Source organism: Hemitrygon akajei, chromosome 11, assembly GCF_048418815.1.
Source record: "Hemitrygon akajei chromosome 11, sHemAka1.3, whole genome shotgun sequence".
NCBI classification, from domain to species: domain Eukaryota; kingdom Metazoa; phylum Chordata; class Chondrichthyes; order Myliobatiformes; family Dasyatidae; genus Hemitrygon; species Hemitrygon akajei.
Genome location: NC_133134.1, coordinates 44444364 through 44467703, shown reverse-complemented (window position 1 = coordinate 44467703; position 23340 = coordinate 44444364). Strand labels below are relative to the sequence as shown.

Sequence of the window (23340 nt, the reverse complement as noted above, 5' to 3'; positions counted from 1 at the left end):
AAAATATTCTAGTCCGTGGGATCCGGGGCAATTTAATAAGTTGGATCTAAAATTGATCAAGGGCTGCTTTTACAGTTGGAAGCCTGTGATCAGTACAGCACCACAGGGATCAGTGCTGAGCCCTCTGCAGCTTGTATATAAATGATGTGGATATGCATGTGGTACGTGTGACTAGTAAGTTTATAGATTGCACAAATGTTTGGTGTGAGGGACAATGGGGAGTCTATTTTTCAGCTACGAAATGAAAGTAAGATGGACAGAGAGATAACAGATAGAAGTGAAAGGACTAGTAATGCTAGGAAATGTGCAATGGATATTAGAACCCTAGGAACTACTGAGAAACAGAAGGATTGTATTGAATATAATTCAGGATAGGTAGATAAAGTGATTGAGATGAAATACAGGATATTTGCTTTCATTATCCAGGACGTAGAATACAAGAGCAAGGCGACAATGGCACCTCTGTGAAAACATTATACATCAACTATATTACACTGGCAATATTGCAGAGGGGATGCACCAGGAAAGTGGAAGGCTTGATCTTATTGGAGCAGGTTTAAGGGGCTGAATGGGCAGATATCCACATCTGCATGTTTTGTTCATACTGTGCATCTGTTATTTCATACAAGTATGAATATCTGACCTCGGACTTGCTTCTGCAAGAGCAGCCCTTTATTCCCTTCTGCATTTATCTGGTGGATGGTACTCGACACGGCATTACTCACTTCAATCTTCTGCAACTGGCTCTCACCTGAAAATCATCAAAGATTATTGTTAGATTATCTGTAATTTTTCATTGTATCTATATTAGTATCCGTTTCCTCGTACTTGCTTAAAAAGGGAGCTGTGATGAAAGATGTGGGCAAAGTTCTTAATGATTATTTTGATAGTGCCTTCACAGAATAGGGAGGTAATGCTGACATTATATTTAAGCTGAACCAGTGCAAAATGCTAAATATCCAAAAAGAGGGATTTTTAAGTGACTTAAGCGATTACAAGAGGGATAGATAAGATAAAAGCAGCAAAGTTGTCTCCACTGCTAAGTAAGACTAGAACTAGGGAACATAGCCTCAAGACTTGGGGGGGAATAAATTTAGGATGGAAATGAGGAGAAACTGCTTTTCTCTGGAATCTTTGGAATTCTCTGCCAAGAGATGCAGTAGACGCTACCTCATTAAATACATTTAAGACACTGTTAAATAGATTTTGCCTAGTGGGGGAATTAAGGGTTATGGGAAAACATGGAACCGAGTCCACGGCCAGACCAGCCATGATCTACTTGAATGGCCGAACAGGCTCAGCAGTCCAAATGGCCTACTTCTGCTCCTATTTTTTATGTTCTTATCATTTCTGGGGAAAAAAACAGGAAGCACAAATGAAATATATCCCAGGCTATTAAGAGAAGCATGGAAAGAAATTGCAAAGGCTCCAACTATATTTTTTCAGGCTGCACTGGCCATAGGAGCAGTGCCAGGGGGATTGGAGGATTATTGACACTATTCCAGTATTTAAAAAGGGAGGAAGAGATAAATGTGTAATTACAGGGCGGTTGGTTTAACTTGGTGATGGGAATGTTGTGGAAATCCATTCTTAGGAACGTACAGCATTTGGAAAGGCACAGATTAATCAGGCACGGTCAGCATGAACTTGTTAAAGAAAAGTTAAGAGATTTCATGGTTTAGGGAGAGAACAAGGATGGTCAATGATGGAATGCATTTAATATAACCTGTCCTACAGGGAGTTTAACAAAGTTCCAAATGGCAGAGTTGTCAGAAAAAAAAAGGCTATTGGATCAAAGGAAGGGTGGCAAATAAGATTTAAAACTGCCTCTATGGCTGGAAGCCCTCGGCTAACACGTGCTTTTTTATCCAAAGGCTACTAATGGTGGGGTTCTACAGGATTCAATGATTTGCCCCTTGGTTTTATCAGTATATTGATGAATCTGACCTAAATGTAGGGAACATGATAAGGAAGATTGTAGATCAAAATATTGGCTGTGTCATTGATTGTGATAAGGAAAGCTTAAATTCATATGGTGGATAATAGAGGGAAGGCCAAGGGAATGCATTTGGGGAAGTTTAGCATGCCAAGGGAATATATAATAAATAGCATGATATTGAATGGTGTGGAGGAGCAGAGGAGCAGAGGGATCCTGTGTACAGTTAAATGAAACAGGAAGGTCGATAACTTAGCTAAAAAGACACACAAAATGCTTTCACAAATCAGAGAAAATCTGCAAGTGCTTGAAATCCAAGCAACACACACAAAATGCTGGAGGAACTCAGCAGGGCTGGCAGCATCTTTGGAAAAGGGTAAACAGTTGACATTTCGGGCCGAGACCCTTCATCAGGACAGAGAATGCTTTTTATTTTTTGTTGAGGCATAGAAGCTAAGAGCAGGGAGGTGATGCTGGATGCCAGCTAGGATGGGTCCAAGTGTTGCATACTGTTCTGGTCACTGCATTGTAGGAAGGATGAGACTCAAAATCAGAATCAGGTTTATTATCTCTGCCATATACGAGGGGTGATTGATAAGTTTGTGGCCTAAGGTAGAAGTCTAAAATCAGAATCAGGTTTATTATCTCTGCCATATATAATGGGAAATTTGTGAAATATGGGTCCAGCATACACACGTCATTATAAAGAAAGCACAACAGCTCCCCTACTTTCTTAGAAGTTTACAATGATTTGGAATGTAAACGAAAACTTAGACAAATTTCTATAGACATCTGTTGGAGAGTATACTGACTGGATGCATCATGGTCTGGTAAGGAAACACCAATGCTCTTGAATGGAAAAGCCTACAGGAAGTAGGTGTCAGGAAATGTGGAGGAGGCTCAACCCAAACACAGCACAGCAGAGATGATATATCAGTGGGCAATAACTTTAATAATAAACTGCAAAATATCTGGCCACGAAGGGCCACAAAATAAGAGAGAACAGATACAATGCAACAAGGTAGCTGAAGGCCTGGAGCAAGTGTTTGAGGCTGGCTTGATCGATGTGTGCACAAGGGACTGTAGATGAGAGCTTGGTCTAAATCAATGGTTCCCAACGTGGGGCGTACGCCCCACAGGGGGGTAATTTGATTTTTAAGGGGGGCAATTCGAGAATGAGTTATTAACAGTGATTTTTTTCTAGTAAGTCTGTGTGAGTATGAGTGTGTGTGCGAGTTAATACATATGTGTATATACAGTATGCATACATAAAAAACTTGTATGTATGTACATGTGTAATTGCGTATGTACTGTATATATAGTGTATCACCATCATTACAACCATCAAATGGCTTTCATAATTAAATTAATGAATTGACTGATGTAGGAAGGAACGAATGAACAAGTCCAAACGCGTAAGAAACTCGTACGAGGTCGCGCCAATGCTGCTTTTTGCAGTAGCTTTCGGTTCCTGGTGGTGTGAAGGTGTGTACATTGCGTCATCTCTTTTAAACAGTGTATCTGTCTTTGTATGCTGTAGAAACGAATCGGCATTGTTTTATTTATTTATTATTATTATTTTAATATCACTTAATGTTCTTTTTTTTTTACAATTTCTTAGTAATTTCTTCCTCAGAACTTTAACAGTCCTTTGGTTCTTTTATTTTTCTCTTTCATGAATGCCATGTTCTTTGGAAGCTTGTTTAAACCAAGTTAATGGTCTTTTAGGCTTCCTCCAGGTGAATAGGAGTTCACTTTTTGAATAATAAAAATTATATATCACCACAGGGGGTATCAGGATTTTAGAGGTGATTAGGTGGGGCATGGCCAAAAAAAGGTTGGGAACCACTGGTCTAAATAGTCTGCAGGTGATGAGTTGAAAACAGGTAGCTCCTGGTAGCTGGGTGGAGAACAAGAGGAGCCTACCAGTGTCAGCGCCCGACAATCAAGAGGGGTCCGGTGGAACCTCTTGATGAGTGATGGATCCAAGAAAAATCGGATGGCACCTAAGACCTTTCCTCCAGGCCATACCCTTCCCAGACAACCAGGTACTGCACACCCCATCCACAATGACGTGAATCTATCAACCAGCGAACCACGTGTACTGGACCACCTTCCACCATCCTTGGTTCCAGAAATGCAGATTCAGGTGGGTTGAGTGGTCCATGGACAATGGGCTTGAGGCAGAACACATGGCAGGTGGGTGCGATCCTGAGAGAGAGAGCAGCTGGAGATGGTCACTGGCTGGGTTGATGCGATGGGTAATCTTAAAGAGACCGATGAATCGGGGTGAGAGCTCGTGGGAGTCAGTGCGCAGGAGCAGATCTTGGAAGGACAGCCAGACATGGTCCCCAGGCTGGAATAGTCTGGCTGGGCAGGAGGTACAGGAGCCACAGGACCCACATCACCTGGTTCAGGAGCAGTTATTACTCCTCAACCATCAGGCTCTTGAACCAAAGGGGATAATTTTACTCAACTTCGCTCACCGAACACTGAACTAATCCCACAACCTATGGACTCACTTTCAAGGACTCTTCATCTCCTGTTCTTGATATCTATTGCTTATTTATTTATTATTATTATTTTTTATTTGCACAGCTTGTTGTCTTTTGCACATTGGCTGTTTGTCCATCTTGTTGTGTGCAGATTTTCATTGATTCTATGGTGTTTCATTGCAAGAACCTTTCTCCCTTGGCAGAGGGTCAAATGCCAGGTAATTTGAAGTAATTACTAGAAGGATTAGAGGGATTTTTCCACAGGTTTTCTACAGATGTTACAATAGAGATAGCATCTAACAACATGATCTTTAGCCATGCTATCATGCTTAAATTGACCTATACATAGAGTTCTTAGTCATGGTGACTTACCTCCCTTGCCACTGGATTTTTTCAGATAGCAGCAGCAGCTCTATGCCCAGTCTCTGAACTATCTGCACGCTGTGGAATCAGAAAGGTTCTCTATTTCTTCTGTTGATTTTAGTAAGGTGCTGAGATATGCCAGCATATCTGGCTTACTTGGAATTAAGTTAGCCACTGTTTGGCCTCAGGGCCATTTTAGTGCTCTCATGAATAAACGGGACCTTGTAATCTATTTCTTTAATGTATGACTTGCTGATAATCATGGGAAGAGCTTCTTGATGGTCAATCCTGCAATGCCATGTTTTCTGGCAACAGCTTCACTCTGAGGGTGTCCACATTGGCAAATATTTTCAATTATCACTATATCCCAGAACAATTGATCCTAGGAGACAAGTGCTACACTTCCCTAAATTCTCAGACTAGTTCAGATTCCAACTGCAATAGTTGCAGTGGTAGGAGGATGGCATTTATAATATAACTCAAATATTAAATAGACAACAGAAAGCAATGAGACTCCATTGACTACATCCGTTCGAAGTGTCACAGAGAATGCACTGATCAGGTGCATCGACTTCTTTGTGCTGTAAGCTCTGCTGCATAACCTACACAACCAAAGACACAGCCACTGCAGGAAGAGCATCAGGTTCTGGGTCCAGTGTGCAGGGTGTGAAGACCTGCTGGAGCAAGAGAAGCAGGAGGATGACGAGGGCTACTGAGGGATATCCCAACTCAATATCATCAGCTTCACCTCTCATATTAGCCAAGAAGCAGAGCATTGTCCACACAGGATGTAACAAACTCTCTCATGGGGAGGCATTTTTCACAAGGTTTCTGCTGAATTATCGTTCTTTCAATCCAATCCTTAACACTGGCAAAGAACACCATTAATTAAAGAGGGTCCAGACAATGCATAATTTTCCATTATATGCTGCTGGGTAGGATTATACTAATTATAATTGAATGAATCCCTGATCAGATTACTTGAATGGCTCACATAAGATCTCTGTATTCCATGAAACGTGTCTCCTTGCTTCAAGAACTATGGCATCTGCACAAATAAATCTGGAGGTTGGAATATTGATTGAGATCTTGAGCCCTTTTCACTGTTGCTCAATATTGGTGCCAGTTGGTCATCATCATAGTTAATGCAGTTAAGGGTATACATATCAAAATATATTGATATGATTGCCATGCAATAAATTGGAAGCACAATAACAATTCAGATTTCAAGTCAATGAAGTTCACACGCATTCATTAATGAGAAATCCTTAATGGAACTCCCAGTTTAAGCCACTGTACCAAATAATAATTTCAAAGTGCATAAAAAGACAGAATGGATGAATGATCATTGGTAAAAACATAATGTTCCTTTCTGCTTGATAGGACTGGATGTGGTCAGTATTATGTCAGACTTATTGCACAAGCAAGCTCTCTAAACTAATTTTCTCTCAGCAATTCCTGCTGTGTTCAAACTCAAGCATAAAGCATGGCTACTACGAAATGAGCAACAGAGCAGACATTTCAACTCACCATGACACCGTGTCATATTTTACATGCTTTCCTAGAAGTCCCCCCCCCCCCCCCCTTAGAAGGTGTCATTGCAAGAGCAAGCCAACAAAGGGAGAAAAAAAAATCAGAAGACAGCAATCAATATTGCATTACCGGTCATATACAATCATTGCTGTAATAATTGGCAAGTATGGCATTGATCTAATTATTTTATAATTGTACGTTCTGTTGAAATAAAGTCTTTTCCTTTAAAGGAAGAGAATCCCTCACTGTCCATGGTTGAGATAACAAATGTGATCTCTGCAAGGATACAAGGATGCCAACTGTGACAACCCTATATATTCAAGGAAAGGCACAGTGGTCTGGTGCTACTGGCCAGGAGTTCCAGACACCCAGCTTGTGTCCTGACCTTGGATCACGTCTCTGTGGATTTAACACAGCATGGGTTTCCATCGATAAATCAGAATCTGAATCAGTTTTATTATCATTGACAGATGTGAACTTTGTTGTTTTGCTTCAGTTGTATAGTGCAATTCATTTTTAAAACTACTATAAGAAGTTACAACAAGAAATATATAAAAACAATAATAAATAAATAGAATGAAAATAAAAATAAATTTGTTGACACATGGCAAAAACATGCTGTTTAGTATGTCAATCGGCCATTGTAAGTTATCCTTGGTAATTAAGCGGTAGGACAATTGAGAGTAAGTTGATGAGAATGTGATGATTAATGTAGATGGAGTGTTTCATGTTTGGCACAGACATGCTGAGTTGAATGGCCTGTTCTTATACTATTTGACTCTGCGATGCCATATGGCAAAAATAGTATGTATTTGAATGTTAAACTTGTTTTGTAACAAAGCAAATGGAAATAGATAAGGAATAAACCTGTTTTAGTCACCCAACCCTATATCTCAGTGTCTTCTCCTGAAGTTGATGTCAGGTTGCAGGAAAGATACTCCCTTTCATTTTGTCCTTATAACTCATGAAAGATGTTTCCTTTGATAGGCTGTTTTCAGGCATTTATATACAGCCGAGTGAAGGTACATTCTGGTGGTTGCTTATGATAACCTGCTGCCTGACTGGCTGCGATGAGTTGACTCCTCAGAAGATCATAAATATCTTAAACCTGCACTCAAGGCAAACCCTCAGAAGACTGGGGAGAATATGTTGCAGTCTTCGGCATGGTAGCATAGTGTTAAGCACAGCACTTTACAGCACAGGCGACCTGGGTTCAATTCCCACAGCTGCCTGTAAGGAACTTACAGGGTCTCCCCATGACCGTGTGGGTTTTCTCCAGGTGCCCTGGTTTCCTCTCACTGTCCAAAGACGTACCAGTTGGTAGCTTAGTCAGTCATTGTAAATTTACCCATGATTAGTCTAGGATTAGGGGCATTGCTGAGCGGCATGGCTCAAAGGGCTGGAAAGGCCTATTACACACTGTATCTCAACAAATAGATACATCAAAATACCACTATAATACAGTATCAAACCACCAGACCAGCAACAAACCAAGCTCCCAGACTCCAATCCACATGTATCTGGTTCCTGTTGTCTTCACTCTTGTTCCCAAATTAAAGTCACTACATACTCTGGACAGGACATTAGTCTGGATGAAGTTGGATGTGGATCATATCTCTGCTCCTGCCATATTGACAGAAGTCTTTCCCTATGACACACAGAACTAGTCAACTCATCCATTGTAGTACCAGCCTCTGAGATGCATGCTGTGGTCAACATCATCATCAACCTCCCCCTCTCCTGCTTCCCTTCCCACCTGTTTCTCCTGTTGGTGCTCTGGTGAAATTGGAGCCCTCTCCTAATATCCTGCAAGGAGACACTAGCAGATAGGTGCAGTTGCAATGGTAAGGTGCTGCAGCAGCACCTCTGGCAATGAGATATTTACCGTATTACAACTCAAAGGTGATGTAATATTCCAGATTAAATAATAAGTGAACACAATCATTCAGATTCCTCTGAGAAGCATTTGACTTCTTCTGGGTACTAGAACTCATCGCATCTCTGGTGAAGCTGTACTTTCAAGACCTGCAATTGTGTTTCACAACAGCAGATTTTACCACAACCTGGCAGAGACTGGAAGTAGGCATTATGGCAGGTTGCACTATATCACCCCTGGAGTTCACCATGGCCATGGAGGTCATTATCAAGGCTTCAAGATGGATGGTAGGTGATGAAAGAACAAGTGCTGGCCTTCGTCTTCCCCCCATTAGGACAATATAACAATACTACCAAGCGAATACTTGGAAAGCTGCAGGAAAACATCAAGTGGGCCAGAATGAAAATCAAACCCAGCAAGTGGTGAAGCATCTCCATAGTCAAGGGAATGCTTAAAGACATAAAGCTCTTCATGGGCGATGACCCAATTCCAGCAGTGTCTGAACAGCCTGTCCAAAGCCTGGGTAGATGGTACCACGCCAGCCTCACGGACAAAGAGCAGGTGCAACACATCGCCAATGGCCTGGATAATATCACCAAGACCATGCTGCCTGGAAGTCTGAAGCTCTGGTGCTTACAATTTGGACTCCTATCCCGGGTGATGTGGCCACTCACTGTCTATGAGGTCCCACTAACAACCGTGAAGAAGCTCAAGCGAATCACCAAGTTGTTTGTAAAGAAGTGGCTCAGGGTCCCAAGGTGTATCAGTAACATCAGTCTCTACGGTAATGGAGTCCTTGAACTTCCATTGTTTGGCTTTACAGGGGAATTCAAATGTTCAACAGGTGTGTCTACAGATGACACACAAAAACTTATGCGGCAATACCATCAGTAACCCTGCACTGTCTTCATCATCTGGGTGGAAATGGACCCCGGCTGATGCACTGCAGCAAGCAACTGCAGCCCTTAGGCATAGAGACACTGTGGGGCAAATCTAACAGGGCAGGGGTGGCTTTGGTCTGGCAGCAAATGGACCCACCTGGCACAAGGCCACAATTCCAGAGCGAAGGAAGGTGACTGTCCAGGATGTGCGGCAAAAAGAAGAGACTGACAGAGGTGCAAAGGTTATCTCTGTCATGGTTCTGGTTGGCTGCTCCCCTTTAACGCTCCTTTCTCCCTGATTAGCTCCAGTTTCAAGATAGTCCCTGTAAATCCCGTCTCCTTGTCAAGATTCCTCCAGTTTGCTGTTCTACGTTCACGTCTACGCCAGCATCCCCAACTCAGTCGACGTGCCGGTGCCCTGCACCCTCAGTCGCCCTGTGCAACAACCTCCCTGGCTAAGCAGGGGCAATGGATGTGGTGGGAAATCAGTGAGAGGAGAAAATCAACTGGAAGGACATACGGCAGATGGAAGCAAACAGCTTTCTCATCAGAGCTACATATGATGCACTTCCCTCACACAAAAGAAAAATCTCCACCAGTGGTTCTGTGAGGACCCAAATGGTGTCCTGTGCCCAATTCCAGCAACCCTCAAGCACGCCCGGCAAGCTGCAAAAGCAGCCTCACACCAAGCCAGATACCCGTGGCATCACAACCAGGTCTTGAAGAGTCGGGCAGTGCCGATCGAGACCAAGAGGACAGCAACCAACTCCCCGTCCCCTGGATCAACTAATGCCCCGACACCAGCAGCATTTGTCTCCCGGGAGGGAAAAGTTCTGCCTTGAGTGAACATCCACCATTGAGCTGCTGAAGGAGCTAGGAATCCATAGTCAGACTGTACTGCAAATCATCAGAGGCAGGTGAAAAAAGCAGTCAATGGCTTTGGGTCAAGCAAAAAGACCTCTCCTGACCTCCAAGATAGTATCAAGAGAATGGGAAGACAAATTGGGGGGAGGAGGGGGATTAATCGTCAAGCCCTCTGGGGATATAGTGGGCTAATCGAAATAACATCGAGAAAGGAGGGTGGCCACTTGAAACCCCTGTGTGTCATCCCTATGCCACTCCTAACACCAAGGCAGTCTCAAGCAAGTGCTCACAACCCACTGGCACGAGAAATATTAATATCTTATCCTGAGGTTTTTGATTTTTTACATATCCATGGTCAACATGAATATGCATGTATATTTGCAAGGATATCAGCAGAGAGATCAGAAGCTGCAACTTTACACCTCAGACTAGGTATACCGAGGTTTGAAAATCAGTAACTTAATCTAGAACCAGCTCACCCATCAGGCATCAGAGCACATGGGATATTTTTAACTTAAACATTAAGAATTTTCTTTTCAAAAAGGGAATTTAGAATGATAATCAGAAGATTTAAAAATCAACTGAGCAATGATCCATTATTAATACTTAAATTTTTATATAGTCGTGAATATCTGATTTGTGTTCCTTATGTTCCTGCTCTGTGGACCATTGGAAAAGAGGGGATAACAGAGGTAACTTTTTAAAACAGAGGCGGTAAATAGGGAAGAGAGTTAGCATTAAACGTATTAAGAGTCACCTGAATGATAGTTGAGTGGGAATTTGATCTTTGCTGCAGTTGGCACGTTGGCATTTGACAGATTGGCAATCCTTACTGGCACAACACTTGGCTTGAGATTAGAATTCTGCGAGAGGTGCGGAGCAACCGAAAACCTGTGATCAAATACACTCTTGCGATTGTGCTGCCGCGAAGGGTAAGGCCTGAGTTTAGGAATCTATGAATGAAAAGAAAAATAAGTTTATGTGCAAATAATACACTAATCACTGGGATGTGAATCAAAGAGTAACAGTGGAGTTAGGAGATTGGGGAGTGACACTGTAGAGTAACAACATAAATACTATCACTTTGACCACCTCTTTTACACACTGACCATTTTCAGTGTCATTGTTTTTCACAGAAGCAAAAATTGCATGGACTGGATAAAAGGCAAAAAAAATTAAATACACACGGCCAGTTTAAACTCAAAGTCCACAGAAAACTACAGGTGTAGAGCTTTCAAAACAGATAGCAAATGCCACAGAGAGCAGGTAGTCGGGTGTAAGCTGATATCATAAAAATGGACGATGGTGAATTTATAAATAAGAAAACAGAAAAATGCCACTGTACAAAAGTAGAGGAGAGCTTTTTGGAACTCCTGAGTAAATGAATAATGAATTGGTGACAGGGACCTGCCTACGTAATAGTGATTAAGGGAACAATGGCAAACTAGATGACAAATCCCTAAAACCAGGCGGTTTTCACCCCAGTGTTTGCAAGGAAGTAGGTGAGAAAGATTTAGATGCTCTTACTATATTTTTTTGCAGTTCCCTCGGTTAAGGTGAAAAGTTGAACATGTTACTCAACTGTTTAAGAGAGGTGAACGAGGAAATGATTTACAGAAATTTTAAAGGTTTGTATTTAAGATAATGACTTTAAATTGTTTAGTTAATCAGCATGGATATGTAAAGAATAGGTCAAGTCTGATGAACATAACAGAACTGTGGATGATGTAAGAGAAGTAATGGTGAGTGGAATGTCTGTAATTATGATTTTGATCTACTTCACACTCAGGTTGGAGGAACAACGCCTTATATTCAGTCTGGGTAGCCTCCAACCTGATGGTATGAATATTGATTTCTCGAACTTCCAGTAATTTCCCCCCTCTTCACCATTTCCCATTCCTGTTTCCCTCTCTCAACTCCTCTCCTTACCTGCCTATCACCTCCCTCTGGTCCCCCTCTCCCTTCCCTTTCTTCTGTGGTCTCATACCCTCTCCTATCAGATTCTCCCTTCTCCAACCCTTTACCTCTTTCACCTATCAGCTTCCCAGCTCTTTACTTCATCCCCACCCCCCAGCCACCACTTCCCGGTTTCACCTATCACCTACCACCTTGCACTTCTTCCTCCCCTCCTCTAACTTCTCATCTTTTTTTCCAGTCCTGATGAAGGGCCTTGGCCCAAAACATCAACTACTAACTCTTTTCCATTGATGCTGCCTGGCCTGCTGAATTCCTCCAGCATTTTGTGTGTGTTACAAGTCAGTATAAATAAATTGAGCAAAACTAGGTGAATGGAATCCAGAGCAGGATAATGTGAGGTCATTCAGATTGGAGCTACAGAGGAAAGAGAGGAAACGGCAAACAGCTGGAAGCAATGGAGGTTCGAACAAACTTCAACGGGCCTGTGTACAATGAATAGTTGTTTATACTTTTAGCTTTCCTGCTCACTTTTTAATGACTTACTACTCTTTGAATAGTGTTACTTTACAAGCAGCTAACATGGTGGACTGATGCAACACACACAAAATGCTGCAGGAATTCAGCAGGTCAGGCAGCATCTATGGAAATGAATTAACAGTCGACTGACTCTCGATTCAAACCACAGCTGGAAGATAACACTTCCATCATTCCCTCAGCACTCCACTGAATTGTTAGATTATGTGCCAAAGTCTTTGGGTGAAGTTTGAAATCCATAATTCAGATCAGCAAGAAGCCAGAGAGTAATTAAATGAACAAAGCCTTTGAGATCAAATGCTGATTATCAGAACCATTGCTGAATCCTGCTGTAGAAATACATCGTGTTCTTTGTGCTAAATGTGCAATATATAAAAACAAACAAGAGAAAATCTGCAGATGCTGGAAATCCGAGCAGCACACACAAAATGCAGGAGGAGCTCAGCAGTCCAGGCAGCATCTACGGAAAAGAATACAGTCGACATTTTGAACCGAGACCCTTCAACAGGACTGGAAAATAAAGAGGAGTCAGAGTTAGAAGGTGGTGGGGGGTGGAGGAGGAGAGGGAGAACTACAAGGTGATAGGTGAAACGGGGGGGGGGGGGATGTAAAGAGCTGGAAAGTTGATTGGTGAAAGGGATACAAGGCTGGAGAAGTGGGGATCTGATAGGAGTAGACAGAAGGTCATGGAAGATAGCAAAGGGTGAGAAGTACCAGAGGAAGGTGATAGGCAGGTAAGAGAGGGAAGTGGGAATGGGGAATGGTGAAGGGGGGGGCATTACTGGAAGTTCAAGAAATTGATGTTCATGCCATCAGGTTGGAAGCTATCCAGACCGAATATAAGGAGTTGTTCCTTCAGTCTGAGTTTGACCTCACTATGGCAATAGAGGAGGCCATAGACTGACATGTCGGAATGGGAATGGGAAGTGGAATTAAAATGCGTTGTCACTGGGAGATCCTGCTTTTTCTGGAAGATGGCGAGAAGGTGGTCGGTGAAGCAGTCTCTCAATCTACGTTGGGCTTAACCAATATACAGGAGGCCGCACTGTGAGCCCAATAGATGACCCCAACAGACTCACAGGTGAAGTGTCACCTCACCTGGAAGGACTATTTAGGGCCCTGAATGGTTGTAAGGGAGGGGGTGTAAGGGCACGTGTAGCACTTGTTCGGCTTGCAAGGATAGGTACCAGGAGGGAGATCGGTGGGAGGGACGAATGGACAAGGGAGTTGCGTAGGAAGTAATCCCTATGGAAAGCAGAAAGTGGGGGGAGGGGAAGATGTGCTTGGTGGTGGGATCCTGCTGGAGATGGCGGAAGTTACGGAGAATTATCTGTTGGACTTGGAGGCTGGTGGGGTGATAGGTGAGGACAAGAGGAACTCTAACTCTGGTGGGTTTGCAAGAGGATGGGGTGAGAGTAGACATACGTGAAATAGATGAGAAATGGCTGAGGGCATCATTGTTGGTGGAGGAAGGGAAGCCGCTTTCTTGGAAGAAAGAGGACATCTCCTTTATTCTACAATGAAAAACCTCATCCCGAGAGCAGATGTGGCAGAGACAGGAATTGAGAGAAGTGGATGGTGTTTCTGCAGGTAACAAGGTGGGAAGTGTTGTAGTCCGGGTAACTGTGAGAGTCTGTGGGTTTGTAGCAGACATCAGTAGATAAGCCGTCTCCAGAGACAGAGACAGAGAAATTGAGAAAGGAGAGGGAGGTGTTGGAAATGGACCAGGTAAATCCGAAGGCAGGGTGGAAGCTGGAGGCAAAGTTGATGAAATCAATGAGCTCCACGTGGTGCAGGAAGCAGCACCAATGCAGTCGTTGATGTAGCGTAGGAAAAGTGGGAGTGATACCAGCGTAAGCTGGGACACACTATTCCACGTAGCTGACGAAAAGGTAGGCATAGCTGAGGCCCATGTGAGTGCCCATGACTACACCTTTTGCTTGAGGTAAGTGGGCGGAGCCGGAAGATAAATTATTAAGAGTGAGGACAAGTTCTGCCAGAGGAGAGTGGTGGTGAAGGGGAACTGGTTGGGTCTGGTGTCCATAAAGAAATGGAGAGCTCTGAGGCCTTCCTGGTGGGGGATGGAGGTGTATAGAGACTGTGCCATCCATGGTGAAAATAAGGGAACCTGAAGTCATTGAAAAGATCAAGAGCATGTGAAGTGTCACGGATGTAAATAGGAAGGCACTAAACTGGGGGGAGGGGGGCATAAAACTGAGTTAAGGTATGCAGACATCAGTTCATTGGGGCAGGAACAAGCAGAAACAACGGGTCTTCCTAGACAGGCAAGTTTGTGGATCTTGGGTAGGAGGTAGAAACGGGAGGTGAGGGGTCCGGGAACTATGAGGTTGGCGGCAGTGGATAGGAGAACCCCAGAGTTAATAAGGTCAGTTTTGGTGTGGGAAACAATGTCCTGGTGCTCCTTAGTGAGATCCTGTTTGAGGGGCAAGTAAGAGGAAGTGTCTGACAGTTGTCACCGGGCCTCAGCAAGGTAGAGGTCAGTTTACCAAAGTCAGTCCATCAGAAAAATAAGAGCTGGGGAAAACTTGAAGCATTTGTACACACAATTAGCCTGCTCTATTTAGACACACAGCTGCAAAGGATAAACAATAAAAAAATAACAAAGATATTCAGAAAAACACTAGGAAGCTTGTCCATTGTCCTGGAAGAGAACCTGACCAGCTTCCAGCTGAAAGGTCAGTTGACAATCATAAATATCTAACTTATTTTCAGATTTTGTTGTCTCTTGTGAAACCTTTTCCTTTTTATTGTTCTATGGAACTTCCAGCCTTTTCTATTGAAATGCCACAGGGTCGATTCACACGCTCACAGTTAATGGTTTTCACCATTATCTGCTCTTGTTCCAGCAATTATTTTATCCTTTAATCATACTAAGTCACACAGCTCCATCTCCAACATATCTTTGTTTTCTACTGAAATTTATTCCAATTCATTTTGTCTGTTCTGAACATTAAGAATTGAAAATCAATCTTACTTTGCCTACAATATCAAAATTATTCAGTTCCTGCAAATCTTTTCTGTAAAGAAAAAATCTGAAAACACTCAGCTTGTCAGGCAGCACCTGTGGAAATAGAAAAGTAAGAGGGAATTTTTTTGATGCAGAGGAAGGGGAATAGAAGTGAAAAATAAAAGGAAGGGAATTCCAGAACTGAAGACATGGCTTCTGGTGATGGACTGATTACTTTTTCAGTTTGTTTTTTTTTGGAATGGAGGTGTCATAGGTAAGGCCACCTGTTCTTAACCATCAGTAAGTAATTGTCCTTCAGAATGTAGTGGTGAAATATATTTTTGGACTGAGTGGCATACTAGGTGATTTCATGGTGCAATAAAGCATTAGCCTCATCCTTGTGGGTCTAGTGTCACACATGGGCCAAAACAGATTTCCTCCCAAGAAAGGCATTAATAATCCATTCATAAAAGTACTTGTGAGCTTTTACAAAAGTCCCGTAGTACTGTAGTCATTATTAAATAGATTTTTTTAACAAATTACAGTTGATTAAATTCTGTCAGCTGCTAGGTGGAATCTGAAACCATATCACTGAGTTGCCATCCAGTGACCTAACCATCACTCCACCAATTTGGGAGAATTGTAAAACTGGAGATTTTCAAATTTTTAATCCAAGGTTAAGAATTCTAAGATGAAGTGGTTACTTAAGTGAGATTCAGTACGTGTCAGCAAGCAAACAGGGATGGGGGAGGGGTGGTAGAAGGGTTAGCTGAGTGAGGTGAGGTGTGAGTTACAATAGGTGCAGTAGAGTTTTGAGTGTTCAAGTTTATTTAGCTTGACAGCACAGTGTTGGAATAATGAGCTCTAGAGATACAAAGGAATGAGACAGAATGAGAGTTTTAGTAGAGGTAGAAAGAGGCTGTTAAAGTACTGTTTGAAACTCAGTTCAGAGTTATTAATGAAATAAAACTGTTGTCAGCCTGGTTCAGTGTCAGGCAATTACCACAGATTGGAACATTGTCAGCACATAGGGAAATGGTTTGTGATAGACACCAAAGACAAAGGTCTTCCTAATATTTAGCTAGAGGAATTTTCTGCTCACCCTTGCTAAAAAGCATTTTGAAATTTCAGAGTCTGTGGAAAGACAGAGAGAAGCAACAGAGTGATAAAACTAAATATCATTGGCTCACATGCAGAAAATGATGGCTATTCCCAAAAGGGGGCACAAAGATAATAAGGATATATAAAAGCGAACACCAGAAGCAAAATTGAAGGTGCACAGAAGTAATTCTCTGGCTACTAAATCCAAATTGCTAATGAAGTTGACAGGTATCAATGTTTCTAATTTAGATCCATGAAGAACCACGGGGCCCATATGCATCTATTCACCACAAAACTGATTACAGCAACACAAACAAGCTTCTGTTCTCTGTAATTCATAACCATCCATGTCGCACAAGAAAACCCATCCCAATGCTCACTTACTGAAGCCTTTCTGGGTATCTGCATCAACTGCAGTACCCCTAAATATTAAAGAACTTAATCAACACAAAGTACACTGCAGATGCTGTGGTCAAATCAACACGTACAAAAGCTGGATGAACTCAGCAGGTCGGGCAGCATCCATTGAAATGAGCAGTCAACGTTTCAGGCCGAGACCCTTCGTCAGGACTGAACTTAATCACATTGTTGAAGCCCTAACTGAAGCAGAAATTCCCTAAAGAATACCACCTTCTCCTTTTGACCAGAAGTCACAGCCCATGCTTTCTAGCCTCTTAGCTAATATAACTGACATTAACCTAAAAGTTTTTCTTAGGATTAAACTCCTCAAATAACAACAACAAAACAGGGAATTTTGGAGTATGTCAGGGAGCGCCAATGGAAGAAAAAACCAAATGAACTTTTCAACTCATGATCCTAGATCAGAAGAGATGAAATGCTCTGAATGCTAGTTTAGAGGAAAATCCCAGTTCTCTGAATTATTTCCTGCATTTTATAAACATATACATCTGCCCATGGGTCAGTTGGAATGAGTCCATACCCAGAGGATTGACTAGAAATATAAGCCAGCAGTATTCTTTATCACTTTTAGTTTTGAAAGCCCTCTTGCAAAGCATTCCTTCCTTTTCCAGACCAACCCAATAGAACACAGATGACTTGGTCATGCACCTCTTTGTCCCAGCGGCACGTTAGCACCGCCGATTAACCTGCACATGCACTCAGCTGAAAAAATGTGTTTCATGGGTGCACTGATGTGTTTTTGATAAAATTCTTGTTCAAGTACAAGACGGATTTTACTTCTGTTTTTGGTGTAGCTGTGTGGGGGTGGGAGATAGTGCAGAACTGAGCCTCTCCACTCTGGAGAAGTGCTTTTGAGGGGTCATTTACTGTGGAACAATCATCATGTTCAAGCCATCATCATTAACATTTCTGATGTCTACCAGTCTTACCCCCTGGGAATTTATTCCAAAAGCACGTGATTGTTTCTTCCTTTCTTTTATTCCAGTCGAGTCATCCTTTTGATCTGCCTTTCTCAATCCTTTCAACTTGGACCATGAGGTTAGAGGAGAAGGACTGCTACATTCTGGACGGTCTCCAAAGGCATTCCCTCCCATTTTCGGTGCGAGATGATCACCTTTGACTCTAGATTTCATTTCATTGTTTAATGTATCTTTCTTTGAGTGTACATGACCCCAGTTCTCCTTCTCAGTCTCCTCGGCGGAAGGCGTGGATTGAATCCTCCTTCCCTTTCCTCTTGTGAGTGCTAACGCAGAGTCGGCCACATTTGCTCGTGAGCGACGCTTTGCTGCTATAACCGAGATGCTCTTTGTGCCCATAATTTCTTGCAGGTTGCCTGAGCCCTGTGACTTGTTCACTACGAAGAACTCTGATTGGCTGCTTCCTGCTTCGGATGGTGTATTGGACTCTCCACTTCTGCTCCAATCCTTCAGGGTGACCAGGCTCTGTTTCTAACAAGGACAAACAACAAAAGTAAAAGCAAAGAGGTAAAATTCATCCAGAAAGCCATAGAACCGAATGAAAAGTTACTTGATAAGCTGTGAAAGAAGTTTGCAGATTTTCACACTATTGTACTCAGTCAGGGAATTTGGTTTAGCTTAACTAAAGACTTGCTGTCATGATTTAGAATGGCATTCTGTATTAGTGAGAGCTCTGAGTTAACAGTGGCACTGATAACTGTAAATCAAGCCCTGATTTATTGAACTGAATTGTGTGCTGGAGGATACATTTTAACCAAAGCTTATTTAGTGGAAGCAGAGAGAAAGGATCTAATCAGATGAATTTGTCCCCAACATGAAATATGATAGTCAGCCTGATAAAATAAATGTACTGTTAAACCATATACAACTGTGCCTTAGCAGAGGTATAGGTAATCAAGACAATGGACCAAGAGCCCAGAATATTGTCTTAATATTCTGCCTTCTGCTATTGCTGTTCTCTTGTATTACCCCTATGTACTGATGTGGTGAAATGGTTGGTATGGATGGCATATATTTTACTGTAACTTGGTATATGAGAAAATAATAAACAATAACCAATAACAAGAAGCAAATTCTATTTCCTAACCAACTGGTAAGGTGGTCACAAGGTTATCCCTTGGCTACCTTGCGACTATCAGGGGAAAGAGTGATTTTCTTTTGCTATAAATTCACTCCTGTACTCAGGATAGGAGACCTTTCAGAGTTGGATATTTTTTCCAGGAACAAATTAATTTAAGAATTTTTGAGAATCGCATATAGTATCTCCTGTTCAGCTGGGTGTCTGTACATTCACAATTTGGATGACTTTCCGGGTTTGCAGTTATTGCATAACTTTAGTCTACTTTCCAGTCTCTACCATAAAGTCAAACTAGAATGGAAATACAGAATTTTGAGGCCTATCAGTGAGTAGTGTTGACAACGTTCTTCTGAGCTACTGGTTAAGTTAGAAAGTTTAAATCATCTTACCGATGCTGACACAGCCATAGTGTTCTGATGTATTACATCGACTATGTTCCAGTTAACATCAACCTACTCCTAGCCCCATCCTTCCATTTCCCCCCCTGAACCTGTGCTTCTTCTATCCTGGCCCTCAAAGGTCCTGTACACCCTCTCAATCCCAGGCCTATGCTTTCCCCTTGACCTTTCTTCATCCTGCCCTTGATCCAGTCCTTCTTCTGCAACTTCCATTCCTCTGTTCTCCTCCCCAAATCCATCCAGCACCTCCTCGGCCTGATTAGCCTCCAAGCTCCTGTCCATTGTTCCTTCGGTATTGCAAACGTTAGTGCCAAAACCCACTGTACTCCTGTAACGTCCCCTCCCCGGGGGAGAAAGTGTGGCATGCAGCACTGCAATATAAATAACAGCATGAAAATCTGGAGGGAAATACTGAAGTTGTAAAACAAATAAAAAAAATTTAAAATAAGCCTCAGATAAAAGGAAATAACTTGCAGTCAACTTGGTAATTCATGTTAGAGTGCCACTTAATATCATTTACAAGTTCCTCTCAAGAGACTGAAATGACTGGAAATTAATTGCAGGTTATTTCTTACCGAAACTGAACTCAATACCTCAATTGTTGCTCAGTTTGTGAAAAAATGACCCTGCATTAATAACACAGTGGAAATACAGACAATAAATCTCTCAGCAAACATGATTTACAAAACACTCTTTACAAGGAGGGAAACAACAATATATACCATACCTTCCAAGCAGGTATGTTTCTATGCAAATATTGAACATGAAATTCATTCATACAAATCCCGACAATGAACATGTGCTGTTCAAAATTGGCTTAAAATGAAGCACAGCAATTTTCTGCACTTTCTGGTTGTCCTGGAACCTATTGTGAGATTAGTCAATTATCAGGAATTTTGCTCTCCCTCACATATTTCTTCCACAACACTAAATACAAACTTAGTCTTCAGGGAGATTTTCAATTCTGGTTTAAACATGACAGTTTCATTCCCTGAGAGGGCAATCTGGTTTTACTAATGCATTTCCCCCGAAACTGAGGTATTCAAAGGCCAACACTCGAATTGTTTTCTTTGCCCTCACTAAGATCTATGACCTCCAGTGACCTCAAACACAGCCGCACATGAGCAGTTAGAGGAAGAGGATGTCCCTCCTCCTCTGGACCTCCTAGGGAGCTGCATCTGAGAACCCTGTGAACCTTTTCACTCTCTCTCTCTGAGAAAAGTAGCAGTCTGCCATTCACAGTATTCTTCCTTGCAAATGGTAGCAAGGAGGATGTACAGAGATTTCTGAGTAACAACAGTGTCCAGTCAACAACTATAGATTCAACATTTTCAAACAAGTTGAAATTATGCCATTCAATGATAAGGGGAGCCTGGCTGTGGCAGTGATATTCAATAAAAGTCTTAATGTTGCTTGCATAACTTCTAATCGTACACACGTAGGTTGTGTTAAGTACAAGGGAAGCAAATCTCCGCAGTGCTTTGGCTTGCAGAATGAATTACTGTGGAACAGTCTGATAAGGTTCTGTAGTAACTCCAGAACCTGACCTTCATAAGAACAACTCTGCCCCAGTCCCAATCTAAACCTACCAACATTCTTCCCATTGAGAAGTCAACACAGCCTGACCCCATTCCTACCAGACTCCAGTTGACTTCACTCACTCATGACAACGGGTCTAATCCCAATTACCAACATCCTACCCCAAACACTGTCCATTCTCCATCACCATCCACACCTCTGATAACCCCATTCCCCTGCTGACTATTGATCAAAACCTCCGCAGACAGCAGAGAGCCGCTCAAGTGCCCATCCCAACACTCCAGCAATATCTGACCTTTCCTCCCAGCCGGATGACCTCTGCCTCAAAACACGCCCTGACCTCTATACTTACTCTCAATGCTGAAAGCCCTTTATTTTTATGTTGAAAGAATTGATTGCCTCCTACTAACCTGCAGTAACAGCGGTCCAGCCAGGCGGATGGGAGGCGGTGTTAGATTCGGCAGTTGTTTCATGTAGCGTGATTGTGTGGTGGCTTTGAACACCTTATTGGCATCACTGTGGAAAACATGTCATCAAAGTTTTATATCTCATCAGCAAACACGACAAGGCAACAACTTCCCTTTATGCAGCAGCTTCAGCATCACAAAATAATATAATCGTACGAGTATCACAGAAGTATTATCAAACAAAAACTAATGTTGAACCTTACACAGAGATACTAGGGCAATTGGTCACATGGGTGATCAGTGAAACATGTTTCAAGAGTACCTCAAAGGGGGAAAGAGAATTGGAAAGTTTAGCAAGTGAATTCCTGCACTTAAAGCTTTGATAATTATGACCTTACGGCACTAGGACATTGTGTTGTAATCCCATTGTTATCAAAGCTCTCTAGTGGATGGGTAGGAAGATAAGACTGTTGTTCTCCATGTTGAAAATAATCACTGTTTCATGTTATTTCTGCTTTGAATTTGAATCCATGGGAGAATGATGTTACGGTAATTGGTTACAAAGACAACCCAGGATTATTTTCAAGGATTGTTTCTCTCCTTTATGAAATAACTGCGTAGTAGTGTGTAGTTTAGTTTGCTCGGGCTGAATTTCATTGAATCAAGCTTTTCTTTTCTTTTTTTTCCAAATCTTTTTTTATTATATTATTAAAAAATAACACAAGTACATCAAAGTAACAACACTTACAATGCCTCAAGGGAAAAAATTATCTTAAAGATTGAAAATTTTGTGAATAAAAAAAACCCTACTAAGCAAAAAAGTGGGGGGGAAAACCCATTAGGGGTACAACCCCGGAGCCATGCATTATACAAAAAGCTTCTAAAAATAAACATCAAACCACCAGCAAGAAAGAAAAATACATCAAAAAAAATTACAATTAGATCGTGGAGAAGATCTATCAATTAGCTCAAATGATAATAGCGAGCAAATGAGCCCCATCTTTTCTCAAAATCATCAAATAAAGGTTCAAATGTTCGACTTCTAATTTTCTCCAAGCTAAGACACAGCATCACTTGAGAGAACCATTGTGACAAAGTAGGAGCAGATATATCCTTCCACTTCAACAAAATGGCCCTCCTTGCTATCAATGTAACAAATGCAATAACATGTTGGTCAGACACAGAAATACCATGGATATTTTGCAGAATTATTCAAAAAAGCACAGTCAATTTATTAGGTTGTAGGTTAATTCTGAGTGCTTTAGAAATTGTCGAAAAGACTGACTTCCAGAACTGTTCCAGTATAGAATATGACCAGAACATATGTGTCAATGTAGCTATCTCAGTTTTACATCTATCATAATAACTATCAACATTGGGAAATATTTTAGATAGCTTCTCCTTCGTCAAATGGTAACGATATACAATTTTAAATTGAATCAGTGAATGACTAGCACAGATTGAAGAAGAGTTAACCAGCTTCAGAATCTGTGCTCAATCCTCCCATATAAAAGTCAAATTGAGTTCCTTTTCCCATTCCTGTTTAATCTCAAGTAAAGAATGTTTATCCCATTGTAAGGAAAATTACTTAAATATTTTTGTAAAAAATGTCTAACTTGAAGGTATTGTAAAAAGTGTGAATATGAGAGAGAATATTTATTGACTACCGTAATTGTTCAAAGGACATCAATCTGCCTTCTTTAAATAAATCCAAAAAAGAATTAATACCTTTATTTTTCTGAAGTAAAAAAACTGGATCACTCAAAGAAGGTTTAAAAAAGTAATTACAATAAATTAAACTACAAAGTTTAAATTTTTTAAGATTAAAAAAATTGTGGAACTGGAGCCAAATTTGTAAAAAGTGCTTAATCACAGGATATAGGTTTAAATTAGCAACTTTAGCTAATTGTGTAGGTAAAGCAACTCCCAATAATGAGGTTAAATAAAACTGTTTCACAGCTCTCAGTTCCAGGTCTATCCAAATTGGCCGATCATTCCTATCAACCCAATATAACCAAAAGGACATGTATCGCAGATTAACAGCCCAGTAATA

General features: G+C 41.6%; 1 protein-coding gene across 4 annotated transcripts in view; it reads right to left on the bottom strand.

Moving 5' to 3' along the window:
* The window catches only part of LOC140735557 (kinesin-like protein KIF19), a 173386-nt gene that overhangs the window by 7693 nt on the left and 142353 nt on the right, over nucleotides 1-23340 (bottom strand). For 3 of the 4 annotated variants that reach the window (XM_073060742.1, XM_073060744.1, XM_073060745.1), the window contains 4 exons: nucleotides 21291-21396; nucleotides 17818-18336; nucleotides 10706-10901; nucleotides 644-751 (listed from right to left, as the gene is read on the bottom strand). In XM_073060742.1, the coding sequence (XP_072916843.1) occupies nucleotides 644-751; nucleotides 10706-10901; nucleotides 17818-18336; nucleotides 21291-21396 (929 nt within the window). The remainder of the gene's footprint in view (nucleotides 1-643; nucleotides 752-10705; nucleotides 10902-17817; nucleotides 18337-21290; nucleotides 21397-23340) is intronic. The other variant, XM_073060743.1, reaches the window with a different exon arrangement.